Here is a 20,444-nt window from a genome sequence, read left to right as displayed (position 1 = left end):
TTGTGCTCTCCAACCCAGCACAGTTTAGTAACACTATTCATCCTTGGCCTTTGTTAAAAGGACTGCCGAGTTTGTTGTTGAAATGAAAGGACAGGGATAGTCTGTCATTGTGTGAATCATTGTGAGAAAGACCAAGACACAAACTGACATTATATCTTATTACTTACTATAGGGTAAATAAAACATATAGGCCTATTTAAAACACGGACAGAGCATCAAAAGACGTCTTTGTGTTGACAGTTGGCCACTGTCCTCATAGTATTTCGAGGTCTGAAACAGGACAACAAAGGGCTATAAAGCTTCTTTGAAGCTCGTTTGCCTCAGTTTAATGGTTTGTGAATTTAGACGTCTTCACAGTTTGCGAAGTTCTCAACCGCGTTCAGAGAGTGTACCTCCCACAGTCTAGATGGCGATAAAGAACCTCACATATGCCATTAGCTCTCTATAGCCGCCTACGAGTAAATGAGAAAACAATAACAAGCAGAGTTTGCATCATTGTCACATCGCACTTTAAAAAAGTTTAGTAACAGAGTTTAGAGTATATTTTTTTCGTACCCTTAGAGCTTACTAGTACCATAAGAATCTCTTTATTTTCTTATTATCCTTCCCCCTCATAGGATAAGCCCGCAAACCAGTGTTCAAGAGAAACTTCTTCAACCGTCACATGATACATCGTTAATGTTCACATGACAGAGAACGGACTTTCAAATCGCACTTTTGCAGTACAGTCAGTTTATCTAGTCGTCTTCAGACAATGGCAACTCAGTTGTTCATATTCACGCTCATATTAATCTCTCTCAGTGGAGAAACGGAGGCGCACAAGTTATTTCGGGTAAGATTTAAACGAGGGGACAACACAGATTGAACAGGCGTCGCATTAGACTGTTTGCCAGAATTCAAGGCATTGAAACTGTTCGAGGTCATTGCATTGGGCCGTGTTATTAATGTCTTAATAATATTTTTCACATTCCTTTTTATTTTATTCAGACGGAGAAGCATGGAGGGTCCACCCGATTTAATGCAGACCCCAAACCACAATTTAAAGAAAAATATTTCCCTCAGATAATCGATCACTTCAATTTTAACAGTATGGGCAACGGCACGTTCGACCAACGCTATCTGATCACAGGTGAAATGATGACGTCTGACACTAATATTACATTTTTCCTTTAACAAAAGGTGTGTTGCAAATGCTGTTAATATGTACTCCTTGTTTCCAGACCAGTATTGGAAGAAGGGTTACGGACCCATCTTCTTCTACACCGGTAACGAGGGAGATATTTGGGAGTTCGCTTTGAATTCGGGATTTATTAGCGAACTTGCCTCACAGCAGAAGGCTCTGGTGATTTTTGCTGAACATGTAAGATCACTTGACAAATCATGTGACAACCCTGTAAGATGTAATTCTCTCCTGAGAATGTCAGTCATGAAAACCGTGTCGTTCAAACACGTAATATGGAGAAATGGTTCCGTTGAATAAAATAAAGGTATTTATTACAGGTCAAATCCAAAACCGTGAACTTGACGTGCGAAAAATGCTGTGTTTTTAAGCCAACATATATGTATTTTCTTTACCTCATAAAGTCTGACATTTTGTGTCTTTGTCGTCCTTAACTGATTTTGATAGAGGTACTATGGAAAATCTCTGCCTTTTGGCAAAGACTCTTTCAACATCCCAGAGGTTGGCCTGCTGACAGTGGAACAGGCTTTAGCAGACTACGCTGTGATGATCACAGAGTTGAAGAAGGATTTGGGAGCCCAGGCGTGTCCAGTCATAGTCTTTGGAGGAAGGTGTGAGAGCACTGGCTTCCAGGCTGTTGAAATATGTCAAGTTCCACTTTTCTAGAAAGTTCCATTACATCTCTTTAAATACATTCTGAGACTGTGTGTTGACTTCACACAAATGTCTTTGCCCCTCTATGACAGGGATGTGTTTATGAATTATTTAAAAGAAATGAAAACCTTTTTATTACTTGCATATAGTTGCAGTAGTATTTTTTAAAATCTAAATCAAAATTACATGACTGCTCAAATTTCATAGCCTTTTTTCCCCCCATCTGCTTGTCTTAAAATGAGCGATTGTCTGTCGTAATCTGTTCTTCAGCTACGGAGGAATGCTTAGCGTCTATATGAGAGTGAGGTATCCAAACATTGTAGCAGGGGCTTTGGCCGCCAGTGCTCCGATCTTATCCACCGCCGGGATGGGAGACCCGAAACAGTTCTTCAGGGACGTCACCGCTGTGAGTTCAAGCCAGAGTTCTGGAAAGCTCTGAGTGAGGCTTGTCTGGTTTGAGAGAAATGTTAATGCGCCTTGGTTATCACGTGTTTAATTAAAGCCTGAGCTGATGTGGAGACAAAATGTATGACTTTAGACTTGAGAAGGAATGAGATGATGATGATTATTATTATTAACCTGTAGTTTAGACCTGCCTTTTGCCCATTTTACCTATTGAACGTTACTGTGCGGTATCTGTTTTTACAGGATTTTGAGAATTACAGTCCGGACTGCAGAGACGCTGTGAGAGGGGCTTTTCAGAGGCTTCAAACTTTGGCACAACAAGAAGGTACTGCCAGTAAAACAGTCATGTCGTCTGCAGTTTGACACGTCATTTTACAATTAAGAAAAAGGGGGGAGGGGCATTCTTTGTAGAGTTTTCACACTTGGGTTTGGGTGAGAATAAATTTGACTTAATGGAGAGTTTCTTCCAGTTGCACTTAGGGGGCACTCAGTGAAGAACTTTTTACTAATGAAATATTTATGGAAGGAAGTTGCATATCCAAAGTATGAATACATTGACCGGCTTCCTGTTTCGTGATAAAGAAAAGCATCAACAAAGGGACAATATGAATATTCATGAAACAGACCAGTCGCTGGAGCGCATAAGTCGAAAAACTGATTAAAAGAAACCTTTAGCGCTTTATCTGCTGAGCGTTTAAATATTTATTCAGGTCTTTATGAATTTAGCATAATTCCCTGTTTTGTCTTGCACATATCTTTTGATATTTTGTTAAAAAATAAATAAATTGTGTCTTCCCTTTCCTTCCCATTTACCTCGCAGACTATGGCCGCATCCAGACGAAGTTTTCTCTCTGTAAGGCCCCATCTTCCCCTAAGGACATTCACCAGCTCAACGGCCTGCTTCGTAACGCCTTCACCCTCATGGCCATGCTGGACTACCCCTACAGTACCCACTTTATGGGGAGCATGCCCGCATTCCCAGTGAAGGTACTGCATTCTTACCTGAGGCGGATGATAGAATTTGACACCCACAGCAGATGTGCTGCCTGACTGGGTGGTTATGTGGTTAGCGTCCTCAGAATGAGTGCTGAGTGTAATTTGGGTCACAGAGGTCGAGTGTTTCGGGGCTGGTCTTCTGATATTTCAAACATGCTGCTGACTGACCTGTCAGTCCTAGCCTTCAGTTTGTTTGCTTGGCTGCATCACTCTCTACCTTGAGGACAATCGTTTGAGTCTTTTAGAATTCCATTCTGCCTAGAATGACCAGATATTGTAAAACTGGGAGAGATAATATTCTAATAGTAACAGTATCATATCACGATTAAGATTTTTATGACAGTCAAAAACACACACAAACATAAGTGTCATTGGAGTGAAATTATCCCCAGGGTTTTTTTTTTTTTTAATTATTATTTTTGGTGTTTGCAATGCTGTGCTCTTGTTGTCCCTCTAGGTGGCGTGTGAGATCATGTTGAATGGGCCTGACCTCATGTCCTCCCTCAGGGATACTGCAGGTAAGAGCCAAGGACAACCTACAGCAGTGTTTTAAACCAATGGCCTCGTTTAAACAAACGCAAATTATTCAAAACATTTCTTCCCGTGAACTTAAATATTTGTCGTTTCTTCGAATAAACTGCCTATTACTGAATGTTTCTAGCAGTGCGATTACACATATTTTCTCTGCTGCTGAATTAAAAAAAAAAATAGTGTAATAACAATTGGTCTCCATTAGTGAAACAAAAATGTGGAAATTCAATTTTCATTGCTCAGTTAAAAATGTTTAGTCAATGTTTTTTTTTAACCACAAATCACAAGACACTTGTGTAATGAATGGCTGTTTTTTTTGTGTGTGGTTTTTTTTTTACGCATCTGTCAGGAATTGTATATAATGCTACGGGGGAACTGAAGTGCTTTGACCTTTACTCCCTGTACGTGGAGTGTGCTGACCCCACAGGCTGCGGCTTGGGCTTTAACAGTTATGCGTGGGACTACCAGGTATCCTAACCAAATTCAGTTATTAATCTGTGAAGTACAATGAAATTATTGATCCTTGATCACTATTTGATGGTAATGATTCACAGCAGAACATTTTTTGATTAGCATGAAATGTCCCTTCTCAGTATGTGCTTTTTGTGTTTGAATATGATACATTTATAGATCATAAGTCTTACGTACTATCAGAAGAAGCCACCGGGGGGCGCTCGAGTGCCTGTTCAAAGTAGACCAAGTTGTAAGACCAAGTAGACCAAGTTGTCTGCCTCTGCAGCCGGAATGTTTCAGTCCATTTAAGACGTATGACGTCTACTGTCACATTCTCACAGTTAAAATGAAGTCAGCCTAGATGAACCTACCTGTTGGAACGTGAAAAGGTAAAACGGTCTTTCGCGTCTCTCACAGGCCTGTACAGAGATCGAGATGTGTCACGAGAGTAATAATGTGACCGACATGTTCCCGCCCATGCCGTTTACGGAGCAGCAGAGGGAACAGTATTGTGCCAAACGGTGGGGGGTCATCCCACGACCCGGCTGGCTGAAAACCCAGTACTGGGGCGACGGTAAGAGCTCAAACCCCACGACACACGGTGCCCGTTCCTGAATTACATGTTTCTCCCTGTGTCGATTCAAAGCCATTTTTTTTTTCCCCTTAAGGATTCCATCGACCGCTTTGTGGTCTTTTTCCAGTGTGTTTGTTACCGTAGAGACTTCATTGTTTACTTCAGTCAGTTTGACCTTTTGTCTCAAAACTCAGTATATTTTAAGAGTTCCCATTGCAGAAGAAACTCAATAAGGCGTCTGTTCAGCTCTCTCCACAGCCAGCAACATCATTTTTTCCAATGGGGATCTTGACCCCTGGGCCAACGGAGGGGTAAGACTCTTAACAGAGTGTATTTCTCTCTCTCTCTCTCATATGCATATGCATACATATATACATGCGTGTGTGTATATATATACACACACACACACACTCACATGTGTGTGTGTGTGTGTGTGTGTGTGTATATATATATATATATATATATATACAGAAAGAAGTTTTACTAACTCTTCAGTACTTGTTAACATTGATGTGTGCTAGAGCAATAATGTAGCCATCTGTTCCACTGGTTTTGAATGTGCTGCCTTTTTAGCCATGGCCTAATGGTTTGTGCTGTGCTGTTAGCACCGTTTAAACGACACGCCTGATGTCACACACTGACTCTGAGACAGTGAGATATAGTGAAGGGAGTATGGATATGTCAACCACCCGTCGAGATAAATTAATCACCTTTTTTTTCCCCCCTCTCCTGTAACTTCAGATTAGGAAATCGCTGAGCCAGTCTCTGATTGCAATCACCATACCTGAAGGAGCTCACCACCTAGATCTGAGGTAAGTGGACTGACAAGTAAATTCAGTTAAATCTAGACAAAGAAGTGATTATTTTAGAAGGGTTTTTTGTGTGTGTGTGTGTGTGTGTGTGTGTGTGTGTGTGTGTATCGGGGGGGGGGTGTCACAAATCTACATTTCTCTGTGTCTGGCAAGACGCCTGGATTTGAGTGTGAAATGTACTGCCGGTGATGTGTTGTGGTGTACTTCAGAAAACAAAAACAGTGATACCCCCTCGGTAAATCTTTGTAAGCTCACTGTGTTTCGTTTGTCTGTTTGCCTATTTGCCTATTTGTTTGTTTAGGGAGTCCAATCCAGCTGACCCCGCCTCTGTGATTAAAGCTCGACAAACTGAGGCTGACATCATTGCCCAGTGGGTGAAAATGGCACGGCAGAGATCTTAAACGCCATGGATGGGGCGGGGCGGGGGGTGTTCTCTTTTTTTTTTTGGTTTATTATTTTTTTTAACGGACTGAGGAATTGTACTCTGAAAGGTCTGTTTTGTAAACGAATTGAATGGCAAAAAAAATAAAGGCTTTTTTTTTTTTAATGCTGGCATTAAACAGACAGTAAGGATTTCAGATTTGTGATTGACAATACAATTTATTGACAAAACATTTTTAATACACACATCGTAACAAAATTGTTTGTGTTTTAGAAAATGGGACTCGTCTACCAAACGTCTTGTCCCTTTAGTTCCAAAGCCATTAAGAAATGAAAAGCAAAAAGTCAGTCACTTAATCTCCCAAATTCAGAGAGCTTCTGGGCACTTCTTATGCTTCAGTGGCAAACTGAACCATGCAGGTGCAATTTACAGAAAACAACTGCATTTTGATTGCTTATGGACTTTGTTGGTATCAAATGTTTGATCGCGTCTCATCGGTATCAGTGTTCTTTGCTGCATCTTTGGTTTGTGAATGATTTAAAAACCAATTTCCATTTGTCAAAAGCAAAAGAAAAAAAAATCCCAAACAAAACAGGTGTAAAAGGAATCTGTGCATCTCTGAGCCCTTTGTTTTGAATCGTGTGACATACTTGTGCTTGTTTGCGTCTATACTGATACACAGTAGGACATCTTGGTCTGACTTGAGATTCCGACCATTAATACAAAAAGGAATACATTATAGACTTTAAACAAATTAATTTATCCTCTTATCTCATATATGTGCAGTCATTATATTATGAACCACAAGAATTTGTCTAAATATCTACAACAAAACGTGTAAATGCTTCCCGTGAATGAGACATATGAATGATCAAACGGACAGATTTTCATACAAACTTCACTTTCACGCTTCAAAATAGACAATATATTCGACGACTGTTCAGTATAAATTTGAAGGCACAAAACGGGACAGAAATATAATGACGATAAAGGATATTCGATCACGATATTCTCGTTCATACAAGTCAGCACACCATCCTAATTCTACAGGGCTTGTTTTTTTTTTCCCCCTCTTTTGTGGACAAAAAGGGTAAACTCACGCTAACAGTTTCTCTTTTTCTTCTTAAATATGCCCTTTTCACTCACGTTTTGCCTCCTGTGGGTCAGCACACCAGTGACACAGGGAAATGGGCCTATTTCAAAATATAGTTACATATTCAGCCACAATCTGCAGAGATACACGACAGAACTTCACTGATTCATAAACAGTGTGACTCTCACACTCTCAAATATATTCTCAGTTTTTAAGACTGTGAAACCTGAAATAACCTTACATACAAAATAAACCATGTTACTTTCACCATCACTTACAGCTAATCCTAATCTATGTCCTCACGCAACAAAATCACAGGGGCTACTGCATGTACTAAACACAAAGTTAAAAAACACTGCAGTTCTTTCCCATATTAAACTGTGCTTTTTCTAACTCTACATTTCTGGACAATTTGGAACCAAAAGAAAAAAAAAAAAACCTTCATACATCACAATTCAGGATAAAAAAAACCATCCAAATAGATCCAAACATCCAAATCTAAATTTCAAAGAACATTCGAAATTTAACTAGTAGGAAAAAAAAAAACACACACACACACACACACACACCACTGGGTTAAGGAAATGGTCTCAATGCTATACAAATCGGCACGGATATGTCTCTGAATCGGCTATTCAATTCTGTTAAATGATAAATGATAGTGAGTCTAAACACAAGGCATCGGATATTTACAGGAATGGCAGTAAGATAAATCACGTTGATATTTCTCACGGATCACAAAGTTATTAAATGCTTATTACAATCACTGCATCATCACCGTAGAGCACTGAAAACGATAACAAACGTACGCACATAAACAACAAACAACAGTGATCAACAACAGAGGTGACAGCACAGAATATGAGGATCAAACAAAATTACACCATGGAAAAGAAAACAGAACATCGAACTGCAAGAAGGACAAAAAAAAAAAAAAAAAAAAGATAAATAGCAGCTGTTTCACAAAAAAAGCAAACACACACACACACACGCACACACACACGTACGCACGCACATACACACACACACACACGCACACATTTTGAGAAACAACATCATTTTTGCAACAAAGTGCTCGCAGTTTCAATAGAAAAGGCTTCACAGTACGCAAGCTGATTCTTCTCCTCCAAGGTCCTCCAATGTCTGCTCCCCCCCCCCCCATTTTAGCAAAAAGGGAGAGAGTTCAAAACACACAAGCTAGCACTGGTATTATTCAAAAAGCTCACCACTTTGATGGGAGGTTTGATTGACAGGTCTGTTTCTGCAGTCTGTTAAGCCCGTCCACGCTCTCCCTGTTGCTGTGGTTCAGAGCCACACATTGTGGCTTTTGTCAGTCATCCCCTCCACCCAATCAGCAGTCTGGAGATGCCAGATAAGCATTTCACACAAGTGCAAATACAGCCATTTTAATTACGGTAAAAAAGAAAAAAAGAAAAAGAAAAAACACATTTTTGTTTTTTAAAGCATCAAAGACGAAGCCAGCATACGAACATTTTGGTGTGTGTGTGTTGAGTATATAAATATATACCAGTCGTTGGTATTCCACACCAGATACGATTAAGTAGAAACCAATAAAAGATATGAACAGGTGAACCAAAAAAAACCCCCCGATTGTTCCCAATACAAAAGGCTGTCTATGACACATACGCACTGAGATCTGATGTTCAAAGTTATTACAATCGTTTCACTAGCAAGTGTATTCCAAATATACAAAATAAGATTCTTCCCCGAGTAGGTAGGAGACATGGCAGTTTAACCATAAAGACAGAAGACAAAACAAAAGTAGTCTTTGAGTGGTCCAAGCCCTGAGAGGGGTGTGTGTGTGTGTGTGTGTGTGCGCATGTGTATGTACATTTGAATGTATGTACTAGGTGTGTGTATGTTTTGAGTGTGTTTACGCGACTGAATACACTGGCTATGGTTGTGTAAGAGCACACAGATTTGACATGTAGTGGTGCGTGTGTGTGCGTGCGTGTGTGTGTGCGTGCATGTGTATACACGCGTGTGCGAGTCCCCTTTTCCTGATGGTCACTGTGTGTTTGGCCATATGGGCAAAGGGTGAGCTTCAGTGTTGAAGACATATTTGTCTAGGCTGATCAGACCGGGCTCGTCCGAGAACAACAGGTAGAAGTACTTGAGAGTCTCGCCCAGGAAGAAGCTCTCCATCTTGTCCCGGGGACTGGGGTAATCCCGATCGCACACGTTATTGATGGATGTATAACCGCCCGAGGGAACCTGCAAGTCAAAGTCAGCGAGTTTTTAGCCTTGTGAAAAGACACAGCGTAATTTTATTCATGAAACAAAGGGGGCTTTGAAACTGCTAGAATAAAGTCAGGGGTTGTGGTTGAATTTCGATTAAATTTCATTGCAAAATAAAGAAGCGGAGACAGAGAGATTTCAGCGCGATTCGGCGAAACTGTGTGGTTCATTCATAAAATGCGGAAACTGTGTCATTTCAAGGTCAAGTAAGAGGTCTGTGTAAGTCTACTTTGAAACAAGGAGTCATTCAAAAAACAGGGATTTTTCTGTAATTTTGGTAGAGTGTGTTATTTTGAGCTGAACACGTATTTAAGGACTTTTACTACGATCGAGCATGCTTTAATTACAGGATAAATACTATGCTGATAATTCAGTTTGAATTGGATTTGTAATTAGACAGACAGACAGATAGATAGATTCTTTGTTGATCCTGAGGGAAATTGAATAGCCTAGAAGTTACAGAGAAGCTGTGTACATTTCACTTCCGTTGTCCTAAGTAACATCCCATATTTCACATGACTCAGTCACTGACAGGGGAGCTGAAAAGCCACACAACCTGAGTGAAGCTGACTCACAGTTCATTTCTTCCCCGAGAAATAAGAAACCCGGAGTTTCAATTTATCTGAGGAGGGATCGTCAAAATTTCTAGCAAGTCAGGGCCAGGTGTGGAACAGCGCATTGGCTGGCGTCCAGTACGAAGAAAAATATTCTACAGTGTCAGCCTCAACAAAAGTAACCAACACGTCCCTGTCTCTTAACACCACCGAAGTCTTTTTCACATGCCAAATTTAAAAAAAAAAAACTCTTCAACAACAACAATAACAACAATACTACTACTACAAATAATAATAACAACAATAATACCAATACTACTGCTACTACTACTACTAATAATAATAACAATAATAATGACAACAACAACAACAACAATAATAATAATGACAACAACAACAACAATAACAACAATAATAATAAAAAACTTAGCTGCTGCTGTGATGGTGCTGAGCCACACACAGTGTCCAGGCTGTAGCTGTATTCTCTGTGACTGTTTACCTACCCTGGTGTACTTGTTGAACTGTCCAGGCTGTAGCTGTATTCTCTGTGACTGTTTACCTACCCTGGTGTACTTGTTGAAGTTCTGGAGGATCTCCCAGCCCCACTGCTGGTATTTCTTGTCCTTTGTAAACCTGTACAGGTAAAAGAGACTCTCCACAGTCTCTGGGCGCAGTAGGTTGTGTCTGTCTGCAGGCTGTGGAAAAAAAAAAAAAAACCCCAACGGAGGGTGGAAAAATCTCGGTTTATTTCAACGCTCAGGGCAAACAGCTTTCCCAACAATTCAGTCCTACGCTGACGAGAAGATCGTTTTTTATTTCGCAAAATCTAAACTAATCAGAGGGGAAATGAGACGTGCTTTTGACGAGAGCAGTTACCGGGGCATTTCCTACATCTGTTACACCTAATCCCAGAACACCCGGTATCAAACGCACCACAAATCCCCAAACCCTTCATTAGAAGAATCAGGAGCGCTGGTTCTCAGAGTAACTGAGACATCAGTAAAAAAACATATCAAGTGACTAGGTCGGTTTCCGAGGCAACAAAGCCTTCTCTGACTCCGCCCACCCACGGCTGCCGCCTTCCGGACGGCCCCGGCGCTAACCTTCACGTCCACGTCCTTGACGCTGGAGACATGGGTGTTAAAGTGGACGATCTCGGGGCTTAGTCCCGTATCCATCTGAACGTACATCTGGTAGCAGGTCTCCATGAGCCGCTTGGCCAGGTCCATGTGATCCGCCGGCAAACCGTTGTAGGCGCCCAAAGCCAAGGTGCCGGGCAGAAAACAGACCAGATGGTCCTGAGAAAAGGGAAGGAGTGTCAGAGGATGAAGGAGAAGAAACAGAAGGAGAATGTGCAGAGGGAGAGGGAGAGAGATAGAGAACGACAGAGGAAGAGTCAAAGGTACAAAGGAAGTGAGAAAGCAGATATGCGATCGTGTGTGTGTGTATGTGTGTGCATGCGTGTGTGTGTGTGTGTGTGTGTGTGTGTGTGTGTGTGTGTGTGTGTGTGTGTGTGTGTGTGTGCGTGCAAGAGAGAGAGAGACAGAGAGAGAGAGTGTGAGAGAGAGAGAGACAGAGAGAGAGGGTGAGAGAGCGAGAGAGAGTGAGAGAGAGAGAGACATGGAGGGGGGGGGGGTGAGAGACATAGTCCTGTTAGACAGTCGAAATATTTGGCACGGAATCTTTTTAAGTTATCCAGTTTCCAAAGTAATCTCAGTGTGAAACATTAACCCCTGACGGATGAGAGCTTGGAAATGGCTGGCTGAGGAAGGGACAAAAGTACCATTTTAGGACTGAATTGACCGTGTGAGAGCTCCCCAACAAAAGTCAGACCCAGTGGAGAGGATTTCTTCAACAAGTTATTCTTCACTCCTTCCATAGCCTGGAGGTAGTCCTCCAACAACCTGCCAAAACAGAACAACAGTTTGGGCTGAATTCCCTCGCCAAATTCCTTCTGAATTCTTTTTTCCCCCCTCAGTATGAAAGCCACAAATGAATTTTGACCAACTGAATGCTTCACGGTTTGAATTCAAAATCTAACTGATCCCAGCTTGTAGTTCAGAGTTTTCAGGTATGATGACTACTTTCACACAGGTAGTCATCATACCTGAAATAGGTATGATGACTACTTTCCCCAACAGATTTGAAAATACAATATAAACCTCACATTTAAGGTGCGAATAGGAACGATGGTGAAAAGACAACAGAGGAAAAATTATATTCAAGCACATCATTATCATCAATAACTGTCACAAACATAGTTTGTTAATATGTCTAAAAAAGAAACCATACTAAACAACATACACCATGTTCAGATATGGTATGTTAAGTGGAAGTACATAGGCTGTAAAAGCATTCATTTCCATAATGAACTGACAAAGCACTGTTGAATTGTGGGGTGTAGTGTTCTATATCAGCCAGTACCCTTGGGCCATTTGAACAGTAATTGCATTGTATATTCATTCATGCCTGTAACAATTTAAAGTCAGTCTGTCAGGGGGAATTTCGGGCCACAGTAAACTCAGCCTGGTAACTCCTGACTGCACTGGCACACAATTACACTAGCCTAGCCACGCCACAGGCTAAACGGGAATTGCTTGGCCGCCAGAGCACACAGACTGGTACAAGTATGTTCCACGTTACCAGTGATAAATGTTTAATGGTTGAGCTTTTAAGATCCAGAAGCTTCTTCTTAAGGTCCCTCAGGGGGGAGGAGATGAATGAAATATCTCTCGACAGATCATGAATCTTTTATTTGCGTACATCTCAGCACGCCGTCTCGCTACAGACGCGCCACGATGCTTAAGGTTAAGAGAGACCTCGTGCAGTTTAATCCCGGTCAGACACACAGGAGCTTAGCGTAATCTCAAAAAAAAAAAAAAATCAAACGATTCTCCTGTCAGATGTGTCAGAGCTCTGCAGACGAACAATGCGGGAACGCGGCTTTCGTTTGTGTAGCGCGGAGCGGATTCACGTGGCTGGCTTTGATTCGATCGCTGTTTCTCACTTGGACGATGTCCGCCCAATCGGTGACAAGCTTACGCAGACTGTTCCAGTAACGGGTGTTACAGCAAGCCTGGATGACTAAAGAAGGTATTTTCACCTCCTCCTGAGTTTTGAATGTGTGTGTGTGGCCTCCTGCCGGGAGAGGTCTGTGAGTCTTTAAAGGTAGAGGGAGTTGTGTGAATCAGCCTTTTATTCACAGGTGTGTCACCGCTGAATCGAAGCCAATGCCTACCTACATAGGACTGAAATACATGCAATGCACTGATGGGGTTCCATTGTGACTTTTGCTCGTTTTTGTTTGTCTGTTTACTTATTTATCCTCATAAAATATCATCATCTCCACTGTTACCATAGTTCAGTGCTTTACCTGCCACAAATCAACTCCTATTTCTTTATATATATATATATATATATACGCATGTATGTATGTCTATATGTATCTATCTATCTGTCCCTCTAAGTGTGTATCTATCTATCTTTCACCATACATTATGCTTCCATAAACACTTCACTTTGTTTAACACAGCATTTGAGAAGACACCATCGACTGATCATTTGAAGGCACTGAACAGGACACAATGGAGAAAGCACACAAGCACACTCACTCTGTTTCTTTCTTGCCTCCCTGGATCCACTGTTTGAGGAGGTATTCGTAGTAGCTGTCGGCCCTGGCGCCCAGCGTGTAAACACCCTGGTGCGTGAACAGCCCGCTGTTGGTGTTGATGAACATGGGCACCAGCCCTTCGTGTTTTCCACCCAACTTATGGACCTTTCTCATCACCTCATTCACTGCCAGCTACAGGCAGCCCAACGCACGCACACACGCACATACGCACAGCCACATAGACACAGAGAGAGAGAGAGAGAGAGAGAGAGAGAGAGAGAGAGAGAGAGAGAGAGAGAGATAGAGAGAGAGAGAGAGAGAGAGAGAGCAGAAGGGAGACATTGGTTAGCTTGTAGGTTCTTCAGTCTTATGTCTTCACTATCTAGCCTTAATTCTTGATTTAACATGTTTTCATACCTACATCAGTTCATTTATTGAACCCTGAATCAGAGACCATTCACGAAAGGAAATGAGGGAGGAAAAGAGAGGAAACAAACAAACAAAAAACATCACTTGGGTTGGTAAGGATTCACAATTACACATCTACAAACTGTGGTTTCAACAGAATCAACAAGGTGGTGACATTTTGGAAGTACATTCAACAGATACTACACAGGACCACAATTACATAAGCACATTACAAAGTGGTTTGCTTTGACAACCTGTAAGAAAGCTTACAAACAGCTTGCACGATTGCATCAGTTTGCAGGAGATTCAAGACCGACTATCTGACGATGAGTCAGGCGCATACTTTGGCACGTACTCAAAAGAGAAAAGAGTACTCAAAACTTTTGAATTAATCCTACTCAAATCCAAACCACTCTGTAGGTACGCAAGTACCATGTAGCCAGCAAACTTGGGTTTTGACTCTGCAGACCACATCGCCGCGTCTTAAAAGCCCCACCTGATACTGTGGATCCCCCGTGAGACGGCTCAGTTCTCGGAACTCCAGCTGGATGCTGGTGACCTCTGCCACGGTGCTGTCCGAAGTCCAGCGAGGTGGGTGGGCGGTCCCTTTCCCGATGTTCACGTCGGAGTAAGGGATTTTAGACGGCGTGTTGAAGGCGGGCATCAACCTGGACCCCAGATCTTTCTGCGACATAATCAAACAGCGGCAGCAGATTAAAAATTTAGCAGCCTTAATCAGCCATCCTATTTGGATTATGATGAAGCGCTACCAATATAATAAGGCACAGCGAATATAAATTTCAATCTTCTAACTGTAAACTGTAAACGAGGCGCTTTGCGTGTTTGGGACTTATCAGTGCATGGCTAAATGAAATTAACAGACGAGTGACTATTTAATAAGCATAGCATAATCTTTCTCTCCCACACACACAAACACACACACACACACACACACACACTCACTCTATCTTCCTAATTCCTTCTGTCATTATCAAACTCTTTCTTTCTCGCTCTCACGCACACACACCATGACTCACCGCTTTCTCCAAGAAGAGCGAGTCTCCGGTTAGGTTGTAAGAGCTAAGCAGACCTCCGAGGATGCGAATGGTGCTTTCAAACAGGTTAACGTCAATGTTTTTATTAAACGAGAGCTCTTTAGCCACCCAGATCTTAGCCTCTTCAAACTCTGAAAACAACAGTAAATTAAACAAGCTTGATTAAACAGATCCTTAAAATGGGTCATCTTAAACAGATACAAACCGATAAAAAAAAAAAAAAAAAAACATTACAAAGAAAAAAAAAAAGAAAACTGATGTTTGAAACTCTGGTTACCTTTTTTTAGACCCATGATCCACATAGTGTCTAACGCGTCGATCAAGGTTAAGCCTAATCCGAACCATTCTCCGTAGGACTTCGAGATGGGTTTGAGTTCATCGTGACCCCAGGCAAAGTCTTTGTATCCCTTCCAGGCATGTCGGAAAGCCTCTCTCACGGCCTCAAGTCTGTTTTCCACTAAAACAGACATCACGTCGGAAAACTTGAGTCTCCACACTCCCCCAGATTTACCCTTTTCAAAAAATGAGTCAAGACGACTCCAGTTGACACATACACATCTACACACATTGAAAACCGGACAGAAGGTAAAGGCACAGTTTATTCACTCGCAGTAAACGGCAGTCCAGTCCAATACCGTCGGACAATATGACCCACCCAGGTTCTGTTCGGCTGCCTCCACTGGAGCAAGGGGCTTTTCTTTCTCCTTGACGTTCGACACGCTGTCCTGGTCCCTCTCGATCACAGCCCCACGCCAACTGCAACCAAACAGGGGGAAGATTGAGAATTTAAAACGTCCAAACTCTGTTGCACTGATGGTCATGGAAAGGATAAAAGGCCTGTGTGTTCTCAGAATACTAATGCTTGGTACAGAGGGGTCTAATCTTACTGCTGTAGGGCAAACACTCACGGTTTCACTGGATCTCAGATCTTAACACAGTAATTAGAAGACACGGTTGGAATGAATAAAAAAAAAAAAAAAAAAACACTCCCATCTGGTTTTCTAAACCTGGACTAGCGGCTGATAGAAAAAAGACATGCTTTCCTTAAAAAACAGTACATAAGCCAGACCTCTAGGACAAGAACCAAACAGTTCTGGGTTCTGTATGATGCTTTCGTCCAAACCCTTAGGTCGCGGACAACATGGAGCTGTTAGACCGATGCTGAGCCTCAGCTATTAGCCGTGAGCTGTTTCGGATGTGGAAAATTCCGGAGGTCTCACCTAACGACCGGTTTGCCTCCGTCTGCGTCCGCGTTCTTCAGTTCTGTCCCTTGCTTTTGTTCACTGAGGAGTTCTGACCCGTTTTCCTTTCTCTGAAATCGGTTCTGCAAGGCAGGAGGTCCCCTCTTATGGGATGATTTCTTCTGCTGAAGAAAGGGACAGAAAAGAGGAGATAGGGGGGAGGGGTTAATTATGACTCACAGACCCAGATTCAGACTACCAAACCAATTCTGTCAAAACCAAAAAAAGGAAAAATCAAAAAACAGAAAAATATTTCTAAAAATAAGAGGCTAAAATGGATTGCTTTGTTGAGTAGATCCATGAGATGAAAGAAGAGTCCCCCCCCCCCCCTCCTCAAGCACTGGCAAAATGCCCAAAAAAATTCTGTGTCTCTATAGAGGTTGAATAGCAGTTTGATGTCTTTTTTTTTTTTTTTTGATGCTGTAATCTGCCTCTCTGGAATTTTCCAGCAAAGGGCTGATTACAGACAAATAAATGAGACCAGAGACACCAGGAAGAAACAAAAAAAAAAAGAGACAGATTTATCCAAGAGGAAAAAAGTTGACTGAGGCATTACCTCTGAAGGGGGCTCAGGAAGAACGTGCCGGAATGATCTTTGTGGATCAGCAAAAGCATCTTTCTGTTTCAAATCCTCCCAGTTCTCTGTAAATGCTTTATTTGACAATGCTGTCCAAAGATGAAAACAAAACAAATCAAACAAACAAAAAAAAAACCCAAATACAATAAATGGCATAAGAAACCAATTATCCATCACATTTTTGCTGAACTGCAACCAATAGCAATGCCACTTACCTTTCCAGTGTTCTGATAGGCTGGGATATGTGGCGAGTCCACCAATCGAGAACAGCAGTAAAGCAAAGAGGCAAAGACTGCGCTGAAGCCTGGACAGCTGCTTCCATTTCTGTGTATATTTACCAAAGAAGAGAAAAGAGAAGAAAAGAAAAACATTTAATACATAAGAATATGAGTTTACAAGTACATGTGAAATCATCTGCTCATTAATATGTGCATCTCTTAGCACTGTTTAAAGACAAAGGCCTTAGTTGGTTTTGTTCCTCTAGAGGAATTTTCTCTGATACTAACCAAAGGTCTAAACAGTGACACAAGAGAAGGATATTGGTGGGAGTCTGATATTCCTTTAGGGCAACAAGTTGTGTTATTCAAACTGACTGAACATTTCAAGACTGATTTGTAGGAGATCATTTGTGTAACCAGCTAAACACAGCATGTTAGTACACCAGTTTTACTTGTAACTGGAGAGAAAATTACTTAAAAGAGCCAACATGGAACAGCAACCAAAACCAAATATGATATCAAACCAAAGCCACAGATTTAGGTATATCAATAAAATGTCTGTCATATCTGAAGAGAACGCCTATAACACATGAGTAAGCTTTGTGAGCCGCGTCATATCAGAAATCATGTAGAACATCAATGTTTGACTCACCCTCCAGCAAGACTGTCTTCGCCATTGCTTGCCATTCGTATAACTGCCGGTTTCAGTGACAGTCAGAGATATAAAGTCCTTTCTAGACGTTTGGTGCATGTCTCTATACGGTTGAAGCAGACGGTCATAGACGCGGTTCTAAGAAGGCACGGGTGCTCTGTCAATAAAAGAGATGAGATGGTTATTTGAACATTTGCTTCTACCACTAATTCAATTTGTGCTATTTGTGGGCTTTAAATCTTTATGTGGGAGACGTCTCTATGATATGAAACATATTTGAGGGCAAAACTTGCTATACGGAATTACAAAAACGACTGGAAGACGAGCTGGACTGAACTGGTAAATGCTGAGCTGAATGTTAATATTTAATATTAATTCCGAGAATAACGTATCCATAAGTGAATTTTTCGTGTTAAAAAAAACAAAAACAAAAAACATAAAAAAGGATGATCGAGTAATTTCGGTTGTGGCCTCAACTATATCTTGCTATCAGAATCGCTCCAGACAGTGAGCAGTTGACAGCTGATAAAGTTGGTGTAGTTCCTGAACCACCTGTCATAACGTTACTTCAAAAATGTCTACAGAAAACCAATATTTACTGTAAGCAAAAGTCTCAGTCTGCGACAGAAGATCTGATAGAGTCTGCACAAAAAAAAACTGTCACAAAAGTAGCCCGCAAAAATCAGTTAAAACAGACAAGTGGATCGATCGAGGTCTTTCGCTATTTGATGACGAGTACTAAACTCAGCTGACATTGTTTACTTTCACAAATTCGTCTTATTAAAAAAAAACAAAACGTTGACAGTCTAGTATGTCGTTATTGAAATGAAACAATGATGTGTTAACCACAACGCCTGCACATCAAAACTCCAAGTTACCTTTTCCGTTTCTTTAAGTTACACGTACGCGATTCCACCAAAATCTTGCCCGATGTGAGCCGCCCAAGGTCAGATCAAAAACTTACTTGAGTCCGAGGCATCAGCAAGGCCGCATTCGCCAACGGCACTACACCGTACATCCTCAAAATTTAATGGAAAGCTTACGGGTGATTCTCAGTATGAAAACATCTTTAACATGAAACAGCCTTACATACAGGACGGTTATATGAGTTAAGTCCGTCTCAGTGCTTGTTCATTGCTTCTTCTGAAGTCGCTACGGAGGGTGATACCGCGCCTGTCACACTCTCTGGCACTGCCTTTCCTCGGCAATCTCACTACTGTATCAGATGTGCTTTTCCAACAAGTAGAGCTACATTTCTCCCCTAGGGGCGCAAATCGCTTGTCGAGGCATTGGTCCACAGCATCGTTTTGTTTTATTACTAACTTAAATGTACCATTATGTTAATTTTCGTGCGCTGTTCACGCAGATACGCAGCTTTAGAGTTGCGTGTATATTTGGAGGTTTTTCTTTTATCACAACGTGTAAGGTCATGTTTTCTCCTAGAGAAGCGTTCGAGGTGATTCTGAAAATATTTATAAGTAGGACTAAAAGCAGTCTGGTGGTTCAGATTGGCTAAGACCTACGTGGTTTCAGTATAAATCTGATCGGTCTTAATATGTTACACAGATGTTAGCAATGAAATGATCTTATTTTATTTATTCGCAGGGTGGTCCTGAATTCAACAGTGTAGTGATCTCTGCAGTTTAATTAGAAATACACGAACAAAAGACATTTCAAATGGTGAACTTGCTGTTTATTAGGGAGGGAAAGTCCATCCGTATCTGGAAGATCGTGCTGTACTTATGAGCATGTTCACAATGTCATAAAATCAATGGCCAGCATATAAATTAAGACATCTTGTATATTATAAACCTTAATAACACATCTCAGAATCAAACAAACAAACAGAAAAAAAATAGCAACATAAAACAGTACCAGAACACAGCATTTGTCTCAGCCAGCTAAAACAACCAAACCAAATCAGTATTTAAAATCAGCATGCCGCATACGGAGCGTGGGGTAATCAGCTCTGCACCTGGAGAGGATCGACGAAAAAATATCAGAGCTATGTCTTTAGGGGGGTTTTTTTGTATGTTTGTTTGTTTGTTTCTTCTTTTTTTGGCTTGATATTTGAAAACTCTGATAGTATTGTGTTTACATGTTACATTAATTAATAATAGAGTACATCTGATTGACACGAATAACGGTGGGAGGTTGGTTTTTTTTTTTTCATCTTATTTTCCGACACGTGCTCTACAAAGAGTGTTCGTTGACTCTGTTGCATATTTAAAGGCACGGGGGAACACATGAATGCATAAAGGTAAACAGACAAATAGACAAAGAAATAATTGATTACTGTACAGTATTCTTTAAAACATGCTCATACTTTCTATGGTTAAACATTGTTTTTTTAAGGTTTAATTTTAATATTCTCCCAATCATAATTATGAAGATTGTCCGTTTATATTTAATTGTATGTCTCCCAAAAGGCTTGTATAATACATGTGTAGATGACGGATGGACACTCAGTCAGACTATACTCGCACACGTTTCAGGATATTAAGTTAGGACAAGAGATCATTTTCAAGTGAGCACTAGACCTTAATGTTAGCTGTGTCTCCAATTTGGAGCACATTGTTTTTACGAGCGAGAGAACACAGTGACACTGTGTAATCACAAAACTCTAGGTTGACCAAACAAAATTAAAAAAAAAAAAAAAGTAGTTTTGGAGAAAACAGAACACTTATTGCACTGTTACAGAACCTGGATGATAGCAAGTAAAAGCTCCCATTTCTTCAAAAAAAATGTTATAAATAAGCACCAATACAAAGGCATTTGTAAACAAAATAC

At 41.1% G+C, this 20,444-nt stretch overlaps 2 protein-coding genes across 3 annotated transcripts; one reads left to right on the top strand and one right to left on the bottom strand.

The window, feature by feature from the left end:
- The first annotated feature begins 622 nt into the window (after positions 1 to 622).
- Positions 623 to 6,006, top strand: dpp7 (dipeptidyl-peptidase 7). Its single transcript, XM_030791586.1, has 13 exons — positions 623 to 832; positions 988 to 1,129; positions 1,221 to 1,360; positions 1,628 to 1,791; positions 2,105 to 2,240; positions 2,483 to 2,564; positions 3,060 to 3,226; positions 3,693 to 3,753; positions 4,116 to 4,234; positions 4,637 to 4,793; positions 5,040 to 5,104; positions 5,535 to 5,605; positions 5,907 to 6,006. The coding sequence occupies exons 1-13, from the start codon at positions 755 to 757 to the stop codon at positions 6,004 to 6,006; spliced, it is 1,482 nt and encodes a 493-aa protein (XP_030647446.1). The 5' UTR covers positions 623 to 754.
- A 2,097-nt stretch (positions 6,007 to 8,103) lies between these two features.
- man1b1b (mannosidase, alpha, class 1B, member 1b) lies at positions 8,104 to 18,847 on the bottom strand. Of its 2 annotated transcripts, none has more exons than XM_030791893.1 (14): positions 18,533 to 18,847; positions 17,655 to 17,811; positions 17,000 to 17,108; positions 16,764 to 16,873; positions 16,187 to 16,332; positions 15,622 to 15,722; positions 15,244 to 15,423; positions 14,949 to 15,097; positions 14,408 to 14,596; positions 13,505 to 13,695; positions 11,677 to 11,797; positions 10,997 to 11,191; positions 10,457 to 10,588; positions 8,104 to 9,315 (listed from the first exon to the last, which is right to left on the bottom strand). In XM_030791893.1, exons 2-14 carry the CDS (start codon positions 17,751 to 17,753, stop codon positions 9,109 to 9,111), a joined length of 1,929 nt encoding a protein of 642 aa, XP_030647753.1. In that variant the 5' UTR covers positions 17,754 to 17,811; positions 18,533 to 18,847; the 3' UTR covers positions 8,104 to 9,108. The 2 variants fall into 2 exon arrangements, with proteins under 2 accessions (XP_030647753.1, XP_030647754.1); XM_030791894.1 differs by having other exon boundaries at positions 16,187 to 16,329.
- Between the last annotated feature and the right edge of the window lie 1,597 nt (positions 18,848 to 20,444).

This window comes from Chanos chanos, chromosome 14 (assembly GCF_902362185.1).
Source record: "Chanos chanos chromosome 14, fChaCha1.1, whole genome shotgun sequence".
Taxonomy (NCBI): Eukaryota; Metazoa; Chordata; class Actinopteri; order Gonorynchiformes; family Chanidae; genus Chanos; species Chanos chanos.
Note: the sequence above shows the minus strand (reverse complement) of the source record. Positions and strands in the feature narration are given on the sequence as shown.

Coding starts and splice junctions, on each gene's coding strand:
- dpp7 (XM_030791586.1), top strand. CDS start 755: ATGGCAACTCAGTTGTTCATATTCACGCTCATATTAATCTCTCTCAGT. Junction 1,130..1,220: donor CCAACGCTATCTGATCACAG/GTGAAATGATGA, acceptor CCTTGTTTCCAG/ACCAGTATTGGAAGAAGGGT. Junction 4,235..4,636: donor GTTATGCGTGGGACTACCAG/GTATCCTAACCA, acceptor CGTCTCTCACAG/GCCTGTACAGAGATCGAGAT.
- man1b1b (XM_030791893.1), bottom strand. CDS start 17,753: ATGCACCAAACGTCTAGAAAGGACTTTATATCTCTGACTGTCACTGAA. Junction 15,723..16,186: donor GGAGGCAAACCGGTCGTTAG/GTGAGACCTCCG, acceptor GTTTGGTTGCAG/TTGGCGTGGGGCTGTGATCG. Junction 13,696..14,407: donor CGGGGGATCCACAGTATCAG/GTGGGGCTTTTA, acceptor GGCTGCCTGTAG/CTGGCAGTGAATGAGGTGAT.